Here is a 19,993-nt window from a genome sequence, read left to right as displayed (position 1 = left end):
TTTGCATCTCAATAGTGTTTTAGTGTTTGATTCCGAGGTGTAATAATGTTTGCATATGAGTGCGTGGGTGGTTGCACAGCATGTGTCTGTGCACGTGCATGTGTGTTTCTTTGTCAACCCAACACAAAAAATGAAATTTGTGAATACAGTGTACATTTCAGACTACATTTCTAACATTATACCATTGTTCTGAGTCTTCATAAAAAATGTGTATAGAGAAAACTACAATAAAATTGTTTGCTATTTCTTTTGTGGACTGTCATGCAGAAGGAAAAAAGGCACACCAAAAAATTCAAATTCTCAGTGCTTTTTAATTTGTGTTTGACAATATATTTCCTCTTTTTTATTGCTATTACAAACTCATTCCCCTAATGCTAATCCCATTGACTCCATAGCTTCACGGATAAAACCATTAACACTGGTCGTTTGTCAAAACATGGGCAGGAAGGTAACAGGAACTTGGTTGAGTCGAACCAAATGTAGCTTATTTTTGTGAGTTTATATTCCAACAAAGTGCCAAAAAACATGAATATTCAAAAAAATAATCTGCCCAATACACGGGCGGAACGAGACGATAAAAAAAAAGGTATAAAATACTCGTACGTAACTCAAAGCACACAATATAATGTACATCATAACCACTGTGTCACCACTGGAAGAGAGGATTGGAATAAAGAAACAGCCAGGTAGCAGTCTAATACAGTGGAGCTACAGGGGCAGTCATATAACCTTTGGATAAAGTAGGAGAGTATTGTAGGCTTAGCACATCACATGGTCAGTCAGTCAACAGTTAGCACCATCGCAGACTTCAGTTTTCAGGATCAAGATACAAAGATACAGAAAGTCCATATGCATTTCTTTAGGAAAGAAACAAAAAGGTTGAAAATTAAAAAAAACCCCGATGTTTTGTATTGATGGCTCTCAGGCCCTGATTTATATCCTCTTTTTGATAAAAGTCTCTATAACTCATCCATCCATCCACATCTTCATCTCTGTCTCTCCGTCATTCAGCAGTCTTTAGTCGGGGAATCGCTGGCAGGCTTTTTTCCAGCGACAGGCGGTGCACCACTGATCCTTGCGCTCCACTCCGTACACCTTGCGGCACTTTTTGGCCTCGCCGCGACCCTTCCTGCAGATGTAAAGACACAAATCATGGTGGGTGAGAAGCGATGCGAGAAGGCAGGAAAGGATAGGGTGCTACCACACGCTTGATGTGATCGCTCTCTATAAAAATAAGGCTGAGGGAAAATAGAGTGATAACAAATAAAGAGAAGATTGAATTTATTTTATCTTTTCTGGCCAAGCCATGGATATGTGATTTTACAGACAGCAGCAAAGTGGGTTATAAAATGACAACCTGGAGGTAAAAGATAGTGGCCGGATAGTGAAATGAAAACAGAAAACAGCAGGAATATGTGTGGACCCAGATCAATACAACTTTATTTAGGCTCAGAACCTTCCTGATAGTGATCTGCAGGGTCTTTAAGGACATCTACAACTGAACTGTCAAATCATGAATGTACAGTTAACAGCAGCATCCCATTACCATTAAACTGATCAGGTCTTGAAGGCAACTGTTGGACTTAAGACACTACTAGGGTATTTCCACCGGGGGTGGTTCGCAGCCAGTGGTTCTTTGGTTTTCCACCGCCAAAGAGCTGGTCCCTGGCCCGGAAAACGGGTTTCACAGCTGCACCAACTCTTTGCTGGTCTTGAACTGCGAACCCCTACGACAGGGGCTGGGGGCGGGGTTATCTGACTAACTCGGTGCCGTTGAAAGAGACCAACTACTTGTATTATCATTTATTTGATTTGTTTAACTGCAACGTGATTGATACGGGCTGCTAACGTTAGCAACCGATCGATAGCATGCTAACGTTATTGGCTGATCATAGCGTGACTTCATTTATTTCATTTGTTTAACTGCAATGTGATTGATACGGGCTAGCGTGCTAATGCTAGTGGGCCAGAGCTTACAACAAATCCAACATTAACATCTTACATTCAGTGTTAATAAGAATGTTTCGGCGTCCATAGTGATCAAGATGAGCAGCACAGATGTGGTGTAGAGACATGTAGTCTGCTGTTGTTATTATACTTGCCGGGAAGGCGGAGACATATACAGACGTTAGCAGTGATGCAATGACGTGGCTCTAGAGCCTGTGGAAAAGCAAACCGGTTCGGAGCTGGTTCCCAAATTGAACTAACTGCGAAACCACGCGAGTACTGGCCGGGCATTAGCTCCCAGTCGAAAAACCCCATCTAAGGAGTCGGCTGTTTATTTAGAAGAATGATTGTCCCTTGCAAACCAAGCTAACAATGAGGAATGATGCTACGTCACCAGCTAACACTAGTTTTAGCTGATGACGTAGCATCATCCCGGCTGCCGATCCGTTCTGAACATGTGCAAAAATGCCAAAATTGAGACTTGAGTTTACAAATCAATGGGTGACATCACACTGACTACTTCCATCACTTTAAAGTCTGTGGATAAAAATGAGACATTGCACAGGAACAAAACAAGGTCAGTAATTTCTCACCTGAAGGAGCAGTGAGTGCGGGAGGGCGACACACTTATTGGCTGCAGCCTGTTCTGTTGAAGCCATTGTTCCCCTACACTGACTGACCGACATCGAGGTTTCACCACCTAAAGAGAAACACAACCACAGATTAAGTACAAAAGCAGAATGGAGAACTGTAAATTAAATCAAGATTGTACGTTTGTTCTGTTTCATAGATCAGCCAAGTCATGCTTGGCTGTCTACCTTACAGGCCTCACCCTCAGCAGGTTCTTATGCTAATATTTGAGAGAGGCTAAATGATAGACAGGCTGTATGGCATGTTAAACAAACAGATACATATAAAGACAGAATGAGACAGAAGACCCACCGGAGTGTTACTGGGGCCAGAGACGGAGGTGGAAGGGGTCCAACCATGGCAGCCGGGGCTTCTGGGGGACACAGATATCTGGACGGGGCTACAGGCCTGGATGGCGCAGGAGAGAGGAGGCAACACATGATTATCACAGAAGTAGTACCTTAAACAAGGTAACAACCTTCCCATGTGGAAAGCAAGTCAGTGGGCTGTGGGCACACATGCAGAATATTTCTGCATACTGGCGTCCCTGAACATTCTTGAAATGGTATAAATTGGTGAACTGGGAAACTGATGGTCTCACAGATTCAATTAGCCCAATTTTATTCATGTGTGATGATGTTAGTCGCCATAGTAGTCTTTCATTATAGTGAGAGCATTTCTTGAGACTTGACCTCATTGGATAAAATGACCTGTTGTAACCTCTGGGACAGTGTTTTTCAAATGGGGGTATGCATTCCCCTAGGGTCACTTTGGGATACTGCAGGGGGTACTTGAGACTTTATAAAAATGTGAGAAAAATAAAATATCAGAGAAGAAAAAAACATACAGTCATAAAATAATTATAAGTTCAGTTGAATGGGCAGAGAGTTTCAATTCTAAATAACAAAATCAAAAAAGTGGATTTGTGGTTAAAACATCGCAGCAATGCAGCTGAAAACAAGGAGAAAGAAGAAGTAAATACAAGTAAGGGAAAATAGAGCCAACAAAATTTTGCCAGGATTCGGATTGTGCCATTTTCACTCAGCTGGATAAATCGACAGATGTCAGCGGAAAGGCACAGCTTAATGCTTTCATTGAATACATTGCTACTGAAGACATTTATGAAAATCTTTTTTTCTGCAAGAGTTTGGAGGGCAAAACATTCAAAGTTATTAATGCCTCCTTCTATGAAAACGGTCTGAGCTGGAAATCCTGCAGAAGTGTGTGTACTGGCAGAGCTGCGTCAATGAAAGTGCTCTTGGGGTGTATTGGGGGGCATCACACCTGAGCTGTTTGGTTCGCTTAATACCATCTCTGGTGCGTTTTGTCAGATAGTCCGTTTGGTTTTTGCTGGTGTGAATGCTCAAACGAACTCTGGTATGGTTCAAAGAACCAAACTCTGGTCCGCTAAAAAATGGGGGTCTCAGTTTGCTTCCAAGTGCACCAGAGTTCAGTTCTCTGCAGGTGAGAACGCAGTCCGAACCAAAGGAAGGAAGCAAGCCAAAACAGAGTGCATTCTGGGTTGAATTTGGGTGGAAATTTGAGATTGACCATCAGGCAGGGTAGTAGCAGGCTTGAAAAATGTCTTGTGGACAGACGTGGCGTAATGATGAAGTAAGGCCCTTATCGAAACAATCACATAACACAGTTGCAAATGGCTACACACAAAAAAGTCTTTAAATTATTTACTGACAGAATGGTGGCTGATGGATTCAATCACACATCAGATCAAGGTCGCATAAAAGTGAAAAAACTCTAAAAGTGTCAGCTCTCTCCAACAGACGAAACCTGCTTGATAAAGCAGTGTGGAAGCAAACCAAACCAAATGAAAAACGAGTCCACCAGACTTTATATGTGAAAGCTAACTTCAAAATGAAAACCTCTGATGAGCATTGGACTCACTGTGTTATACACAGGGAAGCACTGGCGTCCGAGAAAATGAGTCCTGTGTTGCATGGCGTTTTGAACGTCATCATCAAAGTCATACACTTCATTTAGCCCAAGCCACTTAATGCGGGACTGTTTAGTCGTCTATGTGAAAACATGGGAGCTGGGCACACACAACTGCTCATACACACAGAAGTGAGCTGGCTCTCTCGAGGGAAAGAGCTGAACGGAGCAAGGATCTCCACGTGTCACCTTGTTTGAGGACACAGTGGCTTGCGGAGCTATCTGGCAGATGTATTCAGCCAACTGAAGGAACCGAATGTGTCTGCAGGGCAAAGATACCAATATTCTGAACCTGTATTACAAACTAGGTGGTTCCCTGAAGAAAGCGGAGCTGTGGAACAGGGCAAGTGCAGAGGGGATTTCACCTGCTTTCCTCTCCAGTGGATGTGGAGAGCACTCCTGTGAAGTCAATCATCAAGGGACATTTGGCCAACTTCATTAGTGGTTTTAACTCTTACTCCCCTGACATGGAGGAGAAATCAGCAAAGCTGGATGAGAAACCTGTTTCTCTTGTCTGAGGCAAATAGACAAAAGCTTCCTGTCAACTATCAGGAAAAACCCTTTGATCTGTCACCTGACTGTGGCCTTATGATGAAGTTTGCCACTTCCACTCTCACACAGTTTTGTGTGTGTGAAGAAGGAACACCCTGAGCTTGGAAAGAAAGTTTTGGAGCAGCTATTACGCTTGGGATCCACGTATTTTTGTGATGCCTCCTTTTCGGCAATTACTCTGATCAAAACACAGTAAAGAAACAGACTGTGCCTGGAAAATAATTTGATCACTGCTGTTGCCTCCCTGCCACCGAGAATGACCAAGATCCTCAGTGAAGTGACAAAAATTGGTTCGCCGTAAATTTAGTAATGGACTCTAAATAGAAAGTGTTTTTGCAGTGACAAGGTTGTTGCTTAATAAATCAGACACTGATTGCACTATAATGTACCTCAAGGCATTTTTTTCTACCAAAAATGTTTTGCACTGGTCAGGGGGTACGCTGCTGGAAAAATATTTAAAAATGGGTACATTATTGAAAAAAATGTTATTGCTTTAGCGTAATCATAGCATCTTGAAACCTTACAACCACAAACTAGAGACCCAGGTAATAGAGAGGATCTATGTTTTTTCTGGGTATATTGACAATAAAGGGGTTTTCAGTTTTCACCATCCAATCACTGGAAAATACAGTCCATGCAGAAATCTTTAAATGGTCAAAAATGGTTACATTTAGCACCAAAATTGCTGCAACAATTTAGCATAGGAATGATCTTCACATACTCATATACTAATGTCATAATTTCTACACCCTTATCCACTCTCTGTGGGTCTCTAAGGGTTAAAAGTGTAAGTTTATAGTGAGCAAAACAAATAACGTATTTTTGTAGGCCAATCAGGAAGTAGCATCGCCATGGGCTCGATTGAGAATTCTCCTGTGGCATTTAAAAATAAGCTCTGTGGCAAACACGTTTCTGAAACTTGCACATTTTTTTCAGCAGGACAATCTTCATAAATGAACACCACTTTTATTATGTTTGAAGCGTTAATGTAGCCAACAGAAGTAAAAAGCTAACCTTATGCTACAGCAAACTGTGACCATAGTGCATGTGGGCAATTAATGCGGGCAATTAATTTTCCCAAGGGGCCACATGACCAATAAATTCTGCTTAATATTAATTTAATCGCTTTATAAAATACAGTAAAATTATCTGGTTTTGAGCTGCTACTGATAAGAATACAATGTTGTGATGCTTTTATTTTGAAAAGGCGCCGTCCAGTGTGAAACGGGTGCTTTTCTTTTGAAAGTTAGTGACAGGATATAACAGGTAGAACGGTAAAAATTAAAAACGAACGGTAAATAATCATAATAAATAATAATCGTAATTCATATAACGTTGATATAAAGTATGAAAAAGGCTTCTATAGTGGCGGCAGACAGGGCACAAGGTTTGTTAAAGTTTATTTTCTTCTGTCATATATATATTACTGGCTATATTTGTTGTCTTAACTATAGTAAAAGTGCTTGTTTGTTGAAGTGCTAATGCTAATGTTTGTTAGCTCTCACGGTGGATTCACAAGGTGACCAAGGAATGTCTTATTTTTATGTTCATGGAGCTACGATTTTAAATAAATCTTGTGAACTATCAGTAAAGAGTCGAGTCTTAGCAGGTGGGTACGTAAACCACCTTCAAAATAAAAGCACTGCGGTTGTATTGAACTAATTTCTGGGTAACCTCAATGCCCAGGTCTGCCATAGTGGCATTCAAGTGACCGTGGTGGTCACTTAAATGCCACTACCGTTAGCTTCAAATGGTCTCCGACAAGCTAATCAGCGTATTTGACAAGCTATCGAATCCATAGCCTAATAAATTGTTAATTAACATAATTTACAATCTACAAGAGTTTGAAAGAGCACTGAAAAGACGAGAGTTCCCGTCCATGTCCGGCGGGATGATGTTTAATGTCCCCGACAAACACTTTAGTCTCATTTAGCCACTTGTTAGCAACCGCCTTTTTAAGGACACGTAAAAACTCCAAAATTCACAAGTGGAAGTATTTACTAACGTATTTCATTCATTTCAGTGAGTTTGAGAGGTCAGACCCAGGGTGCTGAAATGTAACTTACTCCCTGTTTTAAGAACTCATTCCTGTGGCTCACACTAGCACATGAGGCTGCTGTCCCAATTAGAACCAGCACCAAGTGATCAGAGACATATTATGTTCATGCTAGCCAACTAACACTGGCTCCCTGTTGGGGTCCACAAACACGACTCCAACATATTCATTCCTAAACATGAAACACAGACTTTGTTTTCCTTGCATTTGCTTAAATGCCAAATAGCTGCAACCAATCAGTTCATGGCTTTTGATTCTTTCCAGTTGCTGTAACAAACAAGATCCAAAATGCCACACAGTGAATTATCATTTCCTGTGAAGTCGTTCCCATCCCCTCTGTCCTATTTTTCCCCCCAGTGTAACCCTGAAGTCCAGTAGAGCGAGAACATTTGTAGAAATTGAACTAATATCCACAAAAGAAAACACAATGATGTTGAGTAACACTGAGTGTGCCTAGATCACGCGCACACACAAAAAATGCTTTAGTGTGAGTTCATTTCAAGCCACAAGCCGCCATCAGCCATGACACCCACCCACCCACACACACACATACACACACTGCTCCACCAGCAGCACTGACCTGCAATTCAACCCAAACTAATGCTTAGGAAGGACCTCACTAGACATCTGCATCCATGAGAAAATTAAAGACAAATGTGGTAAAAATAAAATAAAATATGGACACAGTTTCACAACTGTATCATCTGAAAATTATAATAGAGCATATGTTTTAAGGTACTTTAAGGACATTTTTTGGAATGTCTGCAGGATAAATCAGTCCAAAGTGGGCATGGATATGTGTACATCATGTCCTTACCACTGCCCAAGTACACTGGAAGAATTCATGCCATGTTTTCCTGCTTTTTACAGGCTGGTGAGAGTCTAGTCTCCTTGGGGGAGCGGGCAAGCTGACAGCTTCCTCTCTCACTGTCACAAAGCATCCATTTACAGACTCAGTGGTACAGGGTAAATGCAGGTCACCAGTGAAATGTGCTGCTTTGTGATGCATAAACAAAGTTATAGCTCATTGGCTCATTAGAGGGGTATCTGCATGGGGGCGCTGGGTAAAGAGGACCTATGAGACAACAGCACAGCCATGTAACATGAAACCTCTGCACAGAATCTACCTGAAAATAAAGATAATGTCCTTAGTGTAGAAATGAAAAACTAAATGCATGAGTTTCTGTTCTCATAGCTTAATTTTAATGGAACGGATGACTGAATTTGGGCAATAGGAAACTGATGTTTGAAGTGAAATTTGTGTATTCACTGACTACATCTACAGCTGACATTTAATAATTCATGCTAACAAGGGCCCTGCTGTCTCCTTTCATCGCTCTCAAACTATTTTAGCTCACAAAACATTGTGCTGCTTGCAGGGAACAACTCAAATACTGGGAAGTAAACAGCTGTTATTTGAAATGAAGGTCCTTAAATACTGATGCTAAAACAGGTATTTTGTGCTAAAACTCAACACGATCTAAACAAATCTGATACTAGACAGGTAAGTGTCTTCTCAGAATAACTTCCTGCCTGTAAACAGCATTTAGACAACAACAAAACATACGTCTACAGTTTTTTTAGCTGGTTAAGCACATCTACATTCATCTACACTGCACTATTAATATGAAAAATAAAACTAATCATGAATATTTATTGACTGGTTTTGGTCTTGGAGGAACTTATGTCATATTATTATCTAAAGGTGACAAATTTGAACAATATTATGGTATTTTGCAATTCACATATTGCCACATAATGATCAGCTTTCGAGAAAGAAAAATAAAACAGTAGTGGGAAGAAGTTTCTAAAACGGTGCCCACTAAAATAGATTCGATTTTTTTTTAATCAACCAGCACTTCAAAAAAGCACAATAATTAATGAATAATATATTGCTTGTATAATCTGCACAAAAGAAGAAGTGAAAAAGAGCATTTTGTGGCTTTTAGGTTGTTATGTATTGGACTAGTCCTTGTGTCTGTGGCTTCCCGGCAATTGATTGATATAAAGGATTAATTTTCCTCTAAAAAATGTAATTAACAATTTAATTGAAGTTGATTTTATGCATTCGTCATTGTACAATGGAGCCAGGGTGCTAGTAGTTGGCAACTAGCTGGCAACCTCATGTCGGCACCAAAACTCCAGTTTAAGAGTTTAGTAGTAGTAGATTGAGTTTGTTTTTACAGAGCCAGGCTAGCTCTCTACTTATTTCCCCCATCTATGCTAAGCTAAACTTACCATCTCTTGGGTGTGGCTTTATATTCTCTGTACTAGTGTTGGAAGTCTTGTTACTGACTTGGATCACTCTCGGACAGTAAATTAAACTAATCTTTTTTAAAGTAATTTCGTTCATTTCTGCTGCCTGTCACGTGACATGTGAACAAAAGGCCGATCGGTATGAATCACCAGTTGTGAATGAACCACTGTGCTTACTTGAGGATGTGTAGTTGAGTCGCAAACTTCTGTTTCCTGTCCTGACTGAGCTTATGCAGCCGCCATGTGACGAGGGAACATACTGCGTGAAAATGAACGCAACACTCACTAAGACTAGTCATTACTCCCCGGTCATGTAACAGATTAGTTCAAAGTGGACGAAACATTCACTCCGATCTTTAAGACGTGCACATTTTTCCTTTCAGTCAGAGTCAGAAGGCCAAAACTCCTCAGAGACTGGGAGCAACACAGCTGCACCCACCTGATAGAGATGCTCCGAGTGAATCTGCCAGAAGCTGCTGGGGGCCGACTGGCTGAGTGGACAGGGCCTGCTCGGGCCTGGCCCGGAGCTGGAGTTGGACCTGGGTCTGTGAGCTGGGGGGATTTGGAGCCCCGAGGCCGGAGGAGAACCGCAGGAGGCCCAGCTGGGATGAGAGGACGAGGCCTGGCCCAGAGCCTGCTGGGAAGGAGCCGGAGCGGAGCTGGCGTCCACGGTCTCACAGGAGATCTTGGTGTAGTAGAAGTCCTCTTCTCTCTGAGACTGGTCTGACCCACTGCTGTGTGTGTGGTACGAGTGTGTTTGGCAGATGGAGGGACAGAGCAGAAGACACACAGAGTCAAAAGAGTGAACTGCTTGTTTAAACCATTATTGAAACACTAACTCACTGTGGCCCTGATATAGAATCTCAAAAATCTTTCATCACTTCCTGCAGCTAAGTCAGAGCTCTTCCACAACCTGAAAATTTTATTCCCTCTTGTTTTTTTAATGTTGTTTTGCAGCTCAGAAATGTTCTTAAGGGCTAAACTGTCTGGTTCCCACCACACCTCAGTCTACCACGGATGAGCTCTTCTTCTACAATAACAGATACAAGTCAATAATAGGAGATATTTTAGAGGACAACTATCTTATTATTAACACAACATTTAAGCAATAGTGGTCAATATCAAACCTCGACTGTTTTACTTCTTTATTTGCTTTTTTTATTTTAAAAAATGGCATTATTTTGAGATAAATAATTATGTTCTGATTATTTTGAAGTAATAAAACATTGTTAAGTAAGCTATTATTTTAAGTTGTCTCATTAATTTTAGATACTGAATCGTTATTTAGAAATAAGTGATTATTTTCAAAACATTATCGTTATTTTGTGATAAAAAAAGTCAATTTACTGAGATCAAAATATAGAGTACTTGAGATACTAAGTCATTCATTTGAGGTAAATCCTTGTTTTGATAAAGTTTCTTCTTCTTTTGAGATAATAAGAGAGAGATAAAGAGACTTAAATTACTTAAAATAACTTTTTTCCATCGACTGGGCTTTCATTGGTATTGTATCAGCACCAGTATGGAAACATCTAACATCTAATCAGCCCACAACTGACTGTACACATAAATCCAGCTCACCCCAGATGCAGCACACGGATGTGTCTTTTGATTCCGACAGAAGACGTGAGCACCTTGCCACAACTGGGCCACAGACACTTATACACACCTCTGAAAGAGCTCTGTGGGGGAAAACACACAGCATGTCAGTGTGGGAAAGAAGATAGAAAAAGGAAATAAAGAGAAATCCACAAAGAGACACAAAGTACAGACAGAGAAACAGTCTGTTTTTCCTGACATACTTCCTTTGCTGATTCCAGAGATTTCAAAACATAGTGCTCAACCTAAGGGTGGGCAATATGGCCCTAAAAGAATATCAACATATTTCAGGGAATTAACACTGTAACAGATACACTATATACACGGTCGCTCATAAAGTTGGAATAAAATATGTTTTCCCTCCACATGAAATGATTGTGACTATAGCCCCTTTCATAGTGCCGTTTCATGCAGGGACGTTTATGGCTCTGTAGGATGCCGGGATCAAGTGATCTCACCAATTTTCCACCTCCAGAGGTAGTCAACAGAGGCGGAAAATTGGTGGGACTGATGGAAGTGGGACCACTATGATCCCCGCCATCCCGGCAAGGCGGAATATTTGACGTTTTGTATGACGTCTAAAGCCTGAATTCCACCGGGCGCGTTACAGCCGCGGAACGGCAGCGCTGCGGTCGCCGTTGCAAATAGGTACCACTCTAATCAATGAGAGCATTTCCACCGGGCGCGCTGTGGAACGTTACAGCAACGCCTCAGCCGCGGCTCTCCGCGAGCATTAGGTAGGACTTCTATTTCTCCACTGCTAAACCGCGTAAATCTCAACAGAGCAGATCGCACCAGACAGGAAGTCCGACTCAGAATCAACGTAAAACACTTCCGCCCCCTTTCAAAATAAAACACAATACGCAGTTCATGCAGCCTAAAACTACTTCACATCAACATTATGTTATGACCGGGGCACCAGATCAGCAATCAATCAATCAAAGGGTCTCAGAGGATCGGCGACACGGACGACAAGAGACTGATTGTTGAAGTGGAACATCATACAATCATTTATGACATAACATATTGTTTTTATAAGGATAGATGGTCAGATCAACAGATCTTTCACATCAGAGAAGCAAAGTAAGCTGTTGGTTGTTGTTGTTGTTTACTTTATACACACAGTTTATCCATAGACTGTATAAAAAGGAGTTTATCACGGGATCTTGCGGTCTCCCGTATGGTCAGGATTATCGCGTGTTCTCGTTATCTTGCGTGTATATGGCTGGCTCGCTATGCTGCCGTGCCACGGCTGTAACGCGCCCGGTGTGAATTGACGCCGGGCAGAAGACGGAGCAAAACCACGGTGGAGCCGTTCCGCGGCTGTAATGCGCCCGGTGGAAATCCCCAGTAACACACGCCTCATTGCGGCTGCTGTCGCTAACTGTGCACAGCGTCCGCCACTTATTGTAAACAAATCGGCGTGCTAACTGTACACAGAGTGTGTGGTGCTTGTTGTAAACAAACGGAGATTGCTAAATGAACACATACTGCTGCAGCACATACATACTGTACTGCTACAGAGCTAACTGTGTAGCCTATTAGCACTGTGCTACTGTGCACCACTGCTGCTCTGTTGCACGTCATCATCGTCTCCTCCCACTATCCTCCAACCTCGTTCTACGACGTCAGACTGCACTATGAAAGGGCACAAATATCAGGCTTTCGCAGGACCACAAAGGGGCTAATGTGATTTATTCTTGGCAGATAAAGTGTATATCTTCTCAAAACTTTATGAATCAGTCTCCAGACATATCACAATGAGAATGAAACCACAATTAACAGAGGATTGTGGCTGAAACCAGAATTATTCCAACTTTATGGACGACCTTGTATATAGAATATATAAAACAATCTAGGTGGGTCATTCTGCATAACGAGTTACGTTTGTTACTTTAAGTACATTTTGTTGCTGCTACTTTTGTACTTGTACTTACTTACTTAATAATTTGACATCACTACGTTAAGAAGTAGGAATATTGCCATTACGGCAATATGCATTTTTATAAAATATATACAAATATGGCACACCACTACCTATTTAGCAGCACACAGCTATGTACCTTTGGCTTTTTGGCATTAAGCTCTTCTCCCTGTTCCAGTTCCATTTGCAGGCCTTCATCAGGGCTGCTGTCCATCTCAGTGACGGACGGTGATGGGGCGGGGCTCACATTGCCATGGTCCCAGCTCCAGTAGCCGCTGCTGCCGCTGTCAGACAGCTCGCCGCCACCGCACTCCATATCAGCTGACGATGATGAGCCAGCTGGAAAACAGGAAGTTAGTTTTCAAAAACGACATCTGTCAACATGCCCCTAGTTATTTTGCCTGATTCTCAGCAACATTGTTCACTGTGAAAATGTCCCTTATGGCTTGAATATCAAATATTCTCTGTTCCTTTATGACTAAAATAGGCAGTGTGCATTTGGGACTGCTGCTTTTCTCTCAGCCCATTCTACAGAGAACAGCAGGTGTTTCACATGGGTGCCAAAGTTGTGATGTGTGTTTATTTCCAGTTTCAGTTGAACAGTTTTGCCATCATTTAGGCTTCTATTTACTATCCTTTTGCTTAGTTTATTGTTACTTTTTTTACTTTGCCAAAAAAATAAAATAGCAAATAATCTAATAAGCAAATATGTTGACTTTTTCCCTTTTTAACATTAGTGGTGATGTTTAAGATTAAAAAATTAAGTAATCGCATAGTATGTACTACATCTGTTTGGTTTGTTGTACAGCAGGATTGCATGCACTTCTCCTTAGTGACAGAGCTGGGTAGTAACGGAGTACTTTAAATACAGCATACTGACTCTTACTTGAGTAGATTGTTAGAAAAAAAACATTACTTTTACTGCATTACATTAGGATACATACATCACGTTACTTTATTATTTTATGCATTCATTCTTTATTTTAAAAGAACAAACAAACATAATGCCCTATGTCCCCTTTAAGACTCATTGCTGATAATATATAACAATTAAGCTTTTTACATGTTATTACAAATTGCCAAAGTGACATTAAGTTAAAATCTCTCAATTAAACACAGCAGCAAACACACAGCTAAAATACTATTATAATACTTTATTTTGTGAAATAAATTGACCAGAACACAGCATATTTTACTGCTATTTTAGTAGGATTTTTCTGGATTATGATGGAAACTTTGGTTTTGCATGCAACTTTCGATTTGCTTTAATCCCACTATTGGTTGCACGTAGCTGTATAATGTATATAAACATGTATATAAACTATATAATATATATGCTTTACTTTTTGTATCTTACTGCTAATTTTAGCTTTAATATAAAGATTGGAAATTATGTCAACAAATCTTGCTTTGTTATCAGAGCTTATATAGCAAAGCTCCCTGAATCTGGCTTTTGCAATGCAAGCAAGTCGTAACTAACTCATGTTATTACCAATAAACTAATAATAATATCTTTGACACTCACAACTGCATATTTGATTGTTCATCAAGATGGGGCGGCTGCCGCTCGGTTGGTAGAGCGGCCACCCAGTGAACGGAATGTTGGAGGCCTACATGTCGAAGTATCCTTGAGCAAGATACTGAACCCCAAATGGCCCACTGATGCTGCGTTCATCGGTGTATGAATGAACTCCCAATGGTGGCAGGTGGCACGAATGTGTGTGTGAACGGGTAAATGAGCGCAGTCTGTAGTGTAAAGCGCTTTGGATAAAAGTATTTATTGCTGGATTATAAACATTAATAACTGCATCATTATAAAATATAACCACCTGCCACTCTGATTTTTCAAAACCTGGCAACCCAATATTTGTTGTTATTCATGATCTACAAACCCCTACAAAATGCTTTGTTTACCAATAACAAAGTCATCAGTTACAACTTGTGTGACACAGTGAGACCAACCTGGTCCAGGATCTGTTTGTGGAGGGCTCTGAACCACAGGGCTGCAGGACAGACTGGTCAGGACCATAGCTGCCATGATCTCATCCATCTCCACCGACTCTGGGCTGCGGAAACTGGATGAAGCAAGCAAGAAACATCCTTAGACTCTAGTTGACGAAGTCCACACTCACACGCTAATGTACTGTGACCTATCCCTCACCAGTATGGTGCCTCTCCAGTCGTTGACACATTGTTGAGGTGCATTGTGGGTCCTATAGTTTGCAAAGGAGCAGCCAGGTTGCTCCAGCCTCGCTCCGCTGCTGTCCTGTTCTTGTGATGGCCACTCTCCACGAATGTCTTCTCAGTCTGGACACACCTCTGTGTACACACCTTTACAAACAAGTCATGAAATAAAGAGGTCCAGATTAAAATCCGCAACCGTTTTTGTGCTAGAACTACACTTCCAGAAGTTGGAACTGACATGGACAGAGTAACCCAGACTCTCTTGGGTTAAGCTATATACACGAGCCTTTGATACCCCGAAACTGAGTCTTGCTGTTGCCCTGAAAAAAGCAGACTCTCTTGGGTTAAGCTATATACACGAGCCTTTGATACCCCGAAACTGAGTCTTGCTGTTGCCCTGAAAAAAGCAGTTAAGGGAATATTTCCTGTCCATCTGCGACGTCCCGCCTGCAGACAGCACGATCTGCCAGTAGAACAGTATGAAAAGGATGTGGGTGCCAGCCTCTGACCAGGCAGCTCATTACCTCTCACATAACAGGAGGAAATAATGATCCGTTTGTGGAAGCTCATGCTTTTTCTCAGTAAGGGCAAACTTTGGAGGTTTTTTAACTGTAACATTCATTAAAAGCAACATATTACATCCTGGTGAGCTGTGGTGGTTTACATGTGTTTACCCAACCTAGAGACAGAGTTGGATGATTGACAAAAGATAATAGTGTAATACAATATGTGGATAAATAACTTATTATCTCAGTTAACATGAATGGGAGTGTCATCTTCCTTCCGTCTGCTCACCAGAGTCTGTTGCATGTCCGGCCCATTGCTGCTGCTGCTGTGCGTCGTTGTGGAGGTGCAGGCCTGTAGTCCCGACGGGCAGACTGCCGTCCCGCCTGGCCCTGCTCCAGCTCTGTCCTCAGGTCCCATAGCTGCCATGGTGCTGCTGCACACAATGAGGGGACTCAGCACAGTGTCACACCTCCCTGCAGACAGGACACCAGGGACAACATGAGATCTGAACCAATAAAAATGTCATACTGCATTTCCTAATGTTCTACAGCAATAAAATATTAATAGAATTGCTTTTTAAAAAGGTACTTCAGCATTTTAGTATTGCACTTGTGTGAAGACAGGGTAAGATAGAGATTTAAAAAAGCACATAACAATAAAATACTGATGATCAACTGAACTTCATGTGTAAAATTGATTGGAGAGTCCCTTTAAATCTTTATATTATATAATATTGCCCATAAATTATATTTGAATGTGTTTCTTCTTAAAAGCATTTTGCGATGAAGGTTAAAGGTTATTTATAGGGAGACCATGCTCTGAGCGAACATGGAACCAAATAAATATTTGGCTTTCTCCGATGAATAAATACGTTGATATGAACAGAAGGCAGCTTTGCCGACTAGTGAGTGTTGGCAAACACTCATGCACGCATTCCATCTTGCATCTCACTGCCTGACAGTGCAGAGCAAAATCACCACAGGGGATTTGAAAATGATTGCAGGAATTTGAAGTGAACACAGTCTTGCCTGGATTTAGATAGAGGCAGGACCAAAATCTTGCTGTAGTTTTGTTGTGTACTCTAATAGAGTCTGTGAACGATAACGCGTTCTGGAGACCTAATCTGACGTTTGGGTGCATTCACTATGGCCTGTCGCCCATAGAGATAAAATGGGGCAATGATGCATTCAGGGTTTGTGGGAATAATGTTAATGAAATGCTCAAATGGCTGAAAGCAGGGACTTTTGCAGCATTCACAATCCATTATTTACTGTTTCAAGTAATATGGCAATTTTAGGCCAATGATAAGAGAAAGTGTCTGATTGGTCCTAAGCACCTATTTCATAATCAAACTACATATTTCAAACCACATGCACAAAATGATTGGCATTCACTAAGTGAGTGAAATTAAACTGAAGTTATAGCTAACAAATACATACATTAACTCAATAATAGCAATAGTAGAGCTATAATAAGTGTTCAAACAAAATGTCACATATTGCCTGTTCACTCTGAGCTCTCAAAAGTAAGGCTCTTCTCTATTTGAACCCTGGAAACTTCTGAGGGCATTACCAATAAGAATATGAATATGAATATGAATATTATTATACATCAAAACCAAACAAAAAAATAATACAACACAACCAAAACATGTCAATAAAATGTCAAATACACAACCATACTCTGGCATAGTTCTTATTTTGTGTTATACTGTAAAATGTGGATGCATCTAAGAGTAAATAGTGTGGAAAAAAAGATGAAAAATGAAATAATAACTGATTTGCATGTAGAAATAGAGGTCTGATGTACACGTGCCAAGTTCTTAACTTGTTTACTAGCCAAAAGGCATCGTCTGCAAGTATTTTAAACGACAAAGCTCGTCTCTCCCATTATTTTCTGTGCATCCGAACGCAGCGTAAAGCCCGATATCCCCCACCTTTGCACCAATCAGCGTCCGGCTTCAGTAGTAAACAAGTGCCACAGTCTGGGCGGGGAGCGGCCGCTCATTGGCTGAGCGCTGATTTTCAGGTACACACCTCCTTTCTGACAACGTGTTCAGACACGAGTTTCGCCGGGGGACTGAGCTGGCTGAGGGAATACAGCTGAAAATAACGCAATTTTGAACGCAAAGAAAAATAAAAACGCACTTTAGTAAAATAGAAATATATCCCATCGTGCAACAGAAGCAGAAGATGAACAGAAACATGAAAATGTAACGCGTGTAAACAGTGTTGCTAAAATTAACAAATAATAACGTCATCCCCCCACTGATGTAGACGCAAATGCAACTAAACTAATATTTATGGACGCATAATACGACGTTATACGCATTTAATAGAGGGCAAAAAAAATCCCAGTGATTCCTTAGAAGAAGGTTTCTACAAATTTGATGCACGCGATTACATATTTAAATTGCATCACTTTTCGAAACAAATATGACATTAAAATGGTTTGCAGTGGTGGTTACGGTGTGCTTTCGGATAAAACCCGAGCAGAAGTCATAGTTTATCATCCTTCAACTCCAACACTGATCTCCACCCGGCAACGCAGATTGAGATCAGGAGAAACACCCCCTCCCTCCCCCAGCTCACCCACTCAAGGAAAACAACATTTTCACTGTGCTCGCTGCAACGCCAAATCCCATTCCCTTAGAAACAACTATATATTTCACTATGCGTATTTTCTCGGACTTACTGGTTCGGTGAAGCCCTCTGTCCTGTCCGTCCCGTCGGAGCTGCAGCAGCGGGTCTTCGCTGCTCGGCTGTCCCGCCACTCGCCGGCTCAGTCTGCCGGGGGAAAAGGGGGTTGGTCGGTCGGATACGAGCCTACGTGTGTCTGCTTGGTGAACCAATGCCGGCGGTGGCAGCTGGGCAGAGCGCAGAGACATCAACCTCCAACCGCCGTGCACAAAAGGATGATCTAGGTGAGGGGTTACCAGAGCAGCAGCAGCATCCTCACTCTCTGTCTGTCCCTCTGTCCCTCTGTCTGTCTGTCTGCACAGACAAATGTTTGTTCATCTCAATCACATGAGCATTACAAATGGTGATGCATTGGACTCTATCATTAATAATAATACAAAATAAATAAAAATAATAATTTATGACAAAATATGTGAACATTTCTGCATAAAATGCATTGCATTATATTGATGTTTGCTTTCCCCCCCACACAATTCCCCTACATTTTATAAAAATGCTTGACAAAACCAAATATTTTAAATATCCAATATAGATATACTAAAATGTATCAAATATTCAATTAGGTCACTAAACATCACTATTCACTGGTAGAATTGCCAATAGAAATATCTTAATAGTGATTTTATTAAGATATATTTCTTGTATGGTCGATATAGCGCTGCTATTATTCTGATACAGAGAACGAATGTTCATATGAAATGTATTTTTAATACACAAATTAATTGAACCCTTTCAGTCATCAGCTTTATTTAATAGCTCAAAACTAATAAAACTGCTGACACTTAAGCATACAGCGTATCAACCCTCAACATCACTTGATAAATTGCCTGCATAGAGATCAAACACAACTTGCATGTGTGTTTCTGATGTGGATGTGTGTTGCAGTCAGAGCCTGTGTATGTGTGTGTGTGTGTGTGTGTGTGTGTGTGTTTGAGAGACCGGATTAGTGTCGGCTGTCTGCACCCTCTCCACCAGACATCCAGTCAGCAGGGATTTTAGGGTCTGAGCACCGACACAGCCAGAGAGAGAGATAGAGAGAGAGAGGCAGTAACCCAATCCTAGTCCCAATCTGATTCCTAAACCAGACACAATTCCCTCTCTTCCACTTCCATTCATTAATGGCTGCAACTAGACAGGGACAGACCTTCTGGCAACTGCTTCGACTGGTTAGCGGTTAGACCTATTGAGGTTGATATAATAAACATAACGTTCATAGTTGGAGTTACCAAGTTCACAGTGTGCAGTACATTTAGGCTCTGCTGTTGTACAATAGGTATTCTGGTGCCTTTTAGGTACATACAGTTTCTGAAAAAAATCCCTCCAATAATTGTAGCCTATTTTTGATCACATCATCTGAAAAAAAGAAAAAAAAACATTATTATGGACTTTTTTTGACGAGAGGTAATTTTTAGGTTAACCCCGGTCATCATGGACAACTTGGACCCTCTGTGAATATGATCTGAAAAGAGTTTCACAGAAATCCTTCAAGAACCTGAATAATTAGGTGTCCCTTATACAAGGTCACCTATTCTAAGTAGATTAAAAAAAAAAAAAAAAAAAAAAAGACTATTTTCTCATTTTGAACAAAAGGCAGACTTTCACGCAGGAGAATGGGGTTCGTGTCTTGTGTGAAAACAAAAGTAAATAACTTTTTACGTAACTTACGTTTTTTCCCCCCTAAACCTATTG

At 41.0% G+C, this 19,993-nt stretch overlaps 1 protein-coding gene across 1 annotated transcript; it reads right to left on the bottom strand.

Annotated features, from left to right (window-relative positions):
- Positions 1-297: 297 nt before the first annotated feature.
- On the bottom strand, positions 298-18,545 carry znf395b (zinc finger protein 395b). The gene is made up of 10 exons (XM_059355679.1): positions 18,300-18,545; positions 15,894-16,078; positions 15,076-15,245; positions 14,877-14,989; positions 13,054-13,253; positions 10,973-11,073; positions 9,831-10,125; positions 2,890-2,985; positions 2,541-2,647; positions 298-1,129 (listed from the first exon to the last, which is right to left on the bottom strand). Exons 1-10 carry the CDS (start codon positions 18,490-18,492, stop codon positions 1,018-1,020), a joined length of 1,572 nt encoding a protein of 523 aa, XP_059211662.1. The 5' UTR covers positions 18,493-18,545; the 3' UTR covers positions 298-1,017.
- Between the last annotated feature and the right edge of the window lie 1,448 nt (positions 18,546-19,993).

The sequence above is a fragment of the Centropristis striata genome, chromosome 18 (genome assembly GCF_030273125.1).
Source record: "Centropristis striata isolate RG_2023a ecotype Rhode Island chromosome 18, C.striata_1.0, whole genome shotgun sequence".
Taxonomy (NCBI): domain Eukaryota; kingdom Metazoa; phylum Chordata; class Actinopteri; order Perciformes; family Serranidae; genus Centropristis; species Centropristis striata.
The sequence above is the reverse complement of the archived record's forward strand: the minus strand, read 5'-3'. Positions and strand labels throughout refer to the sequence as shown.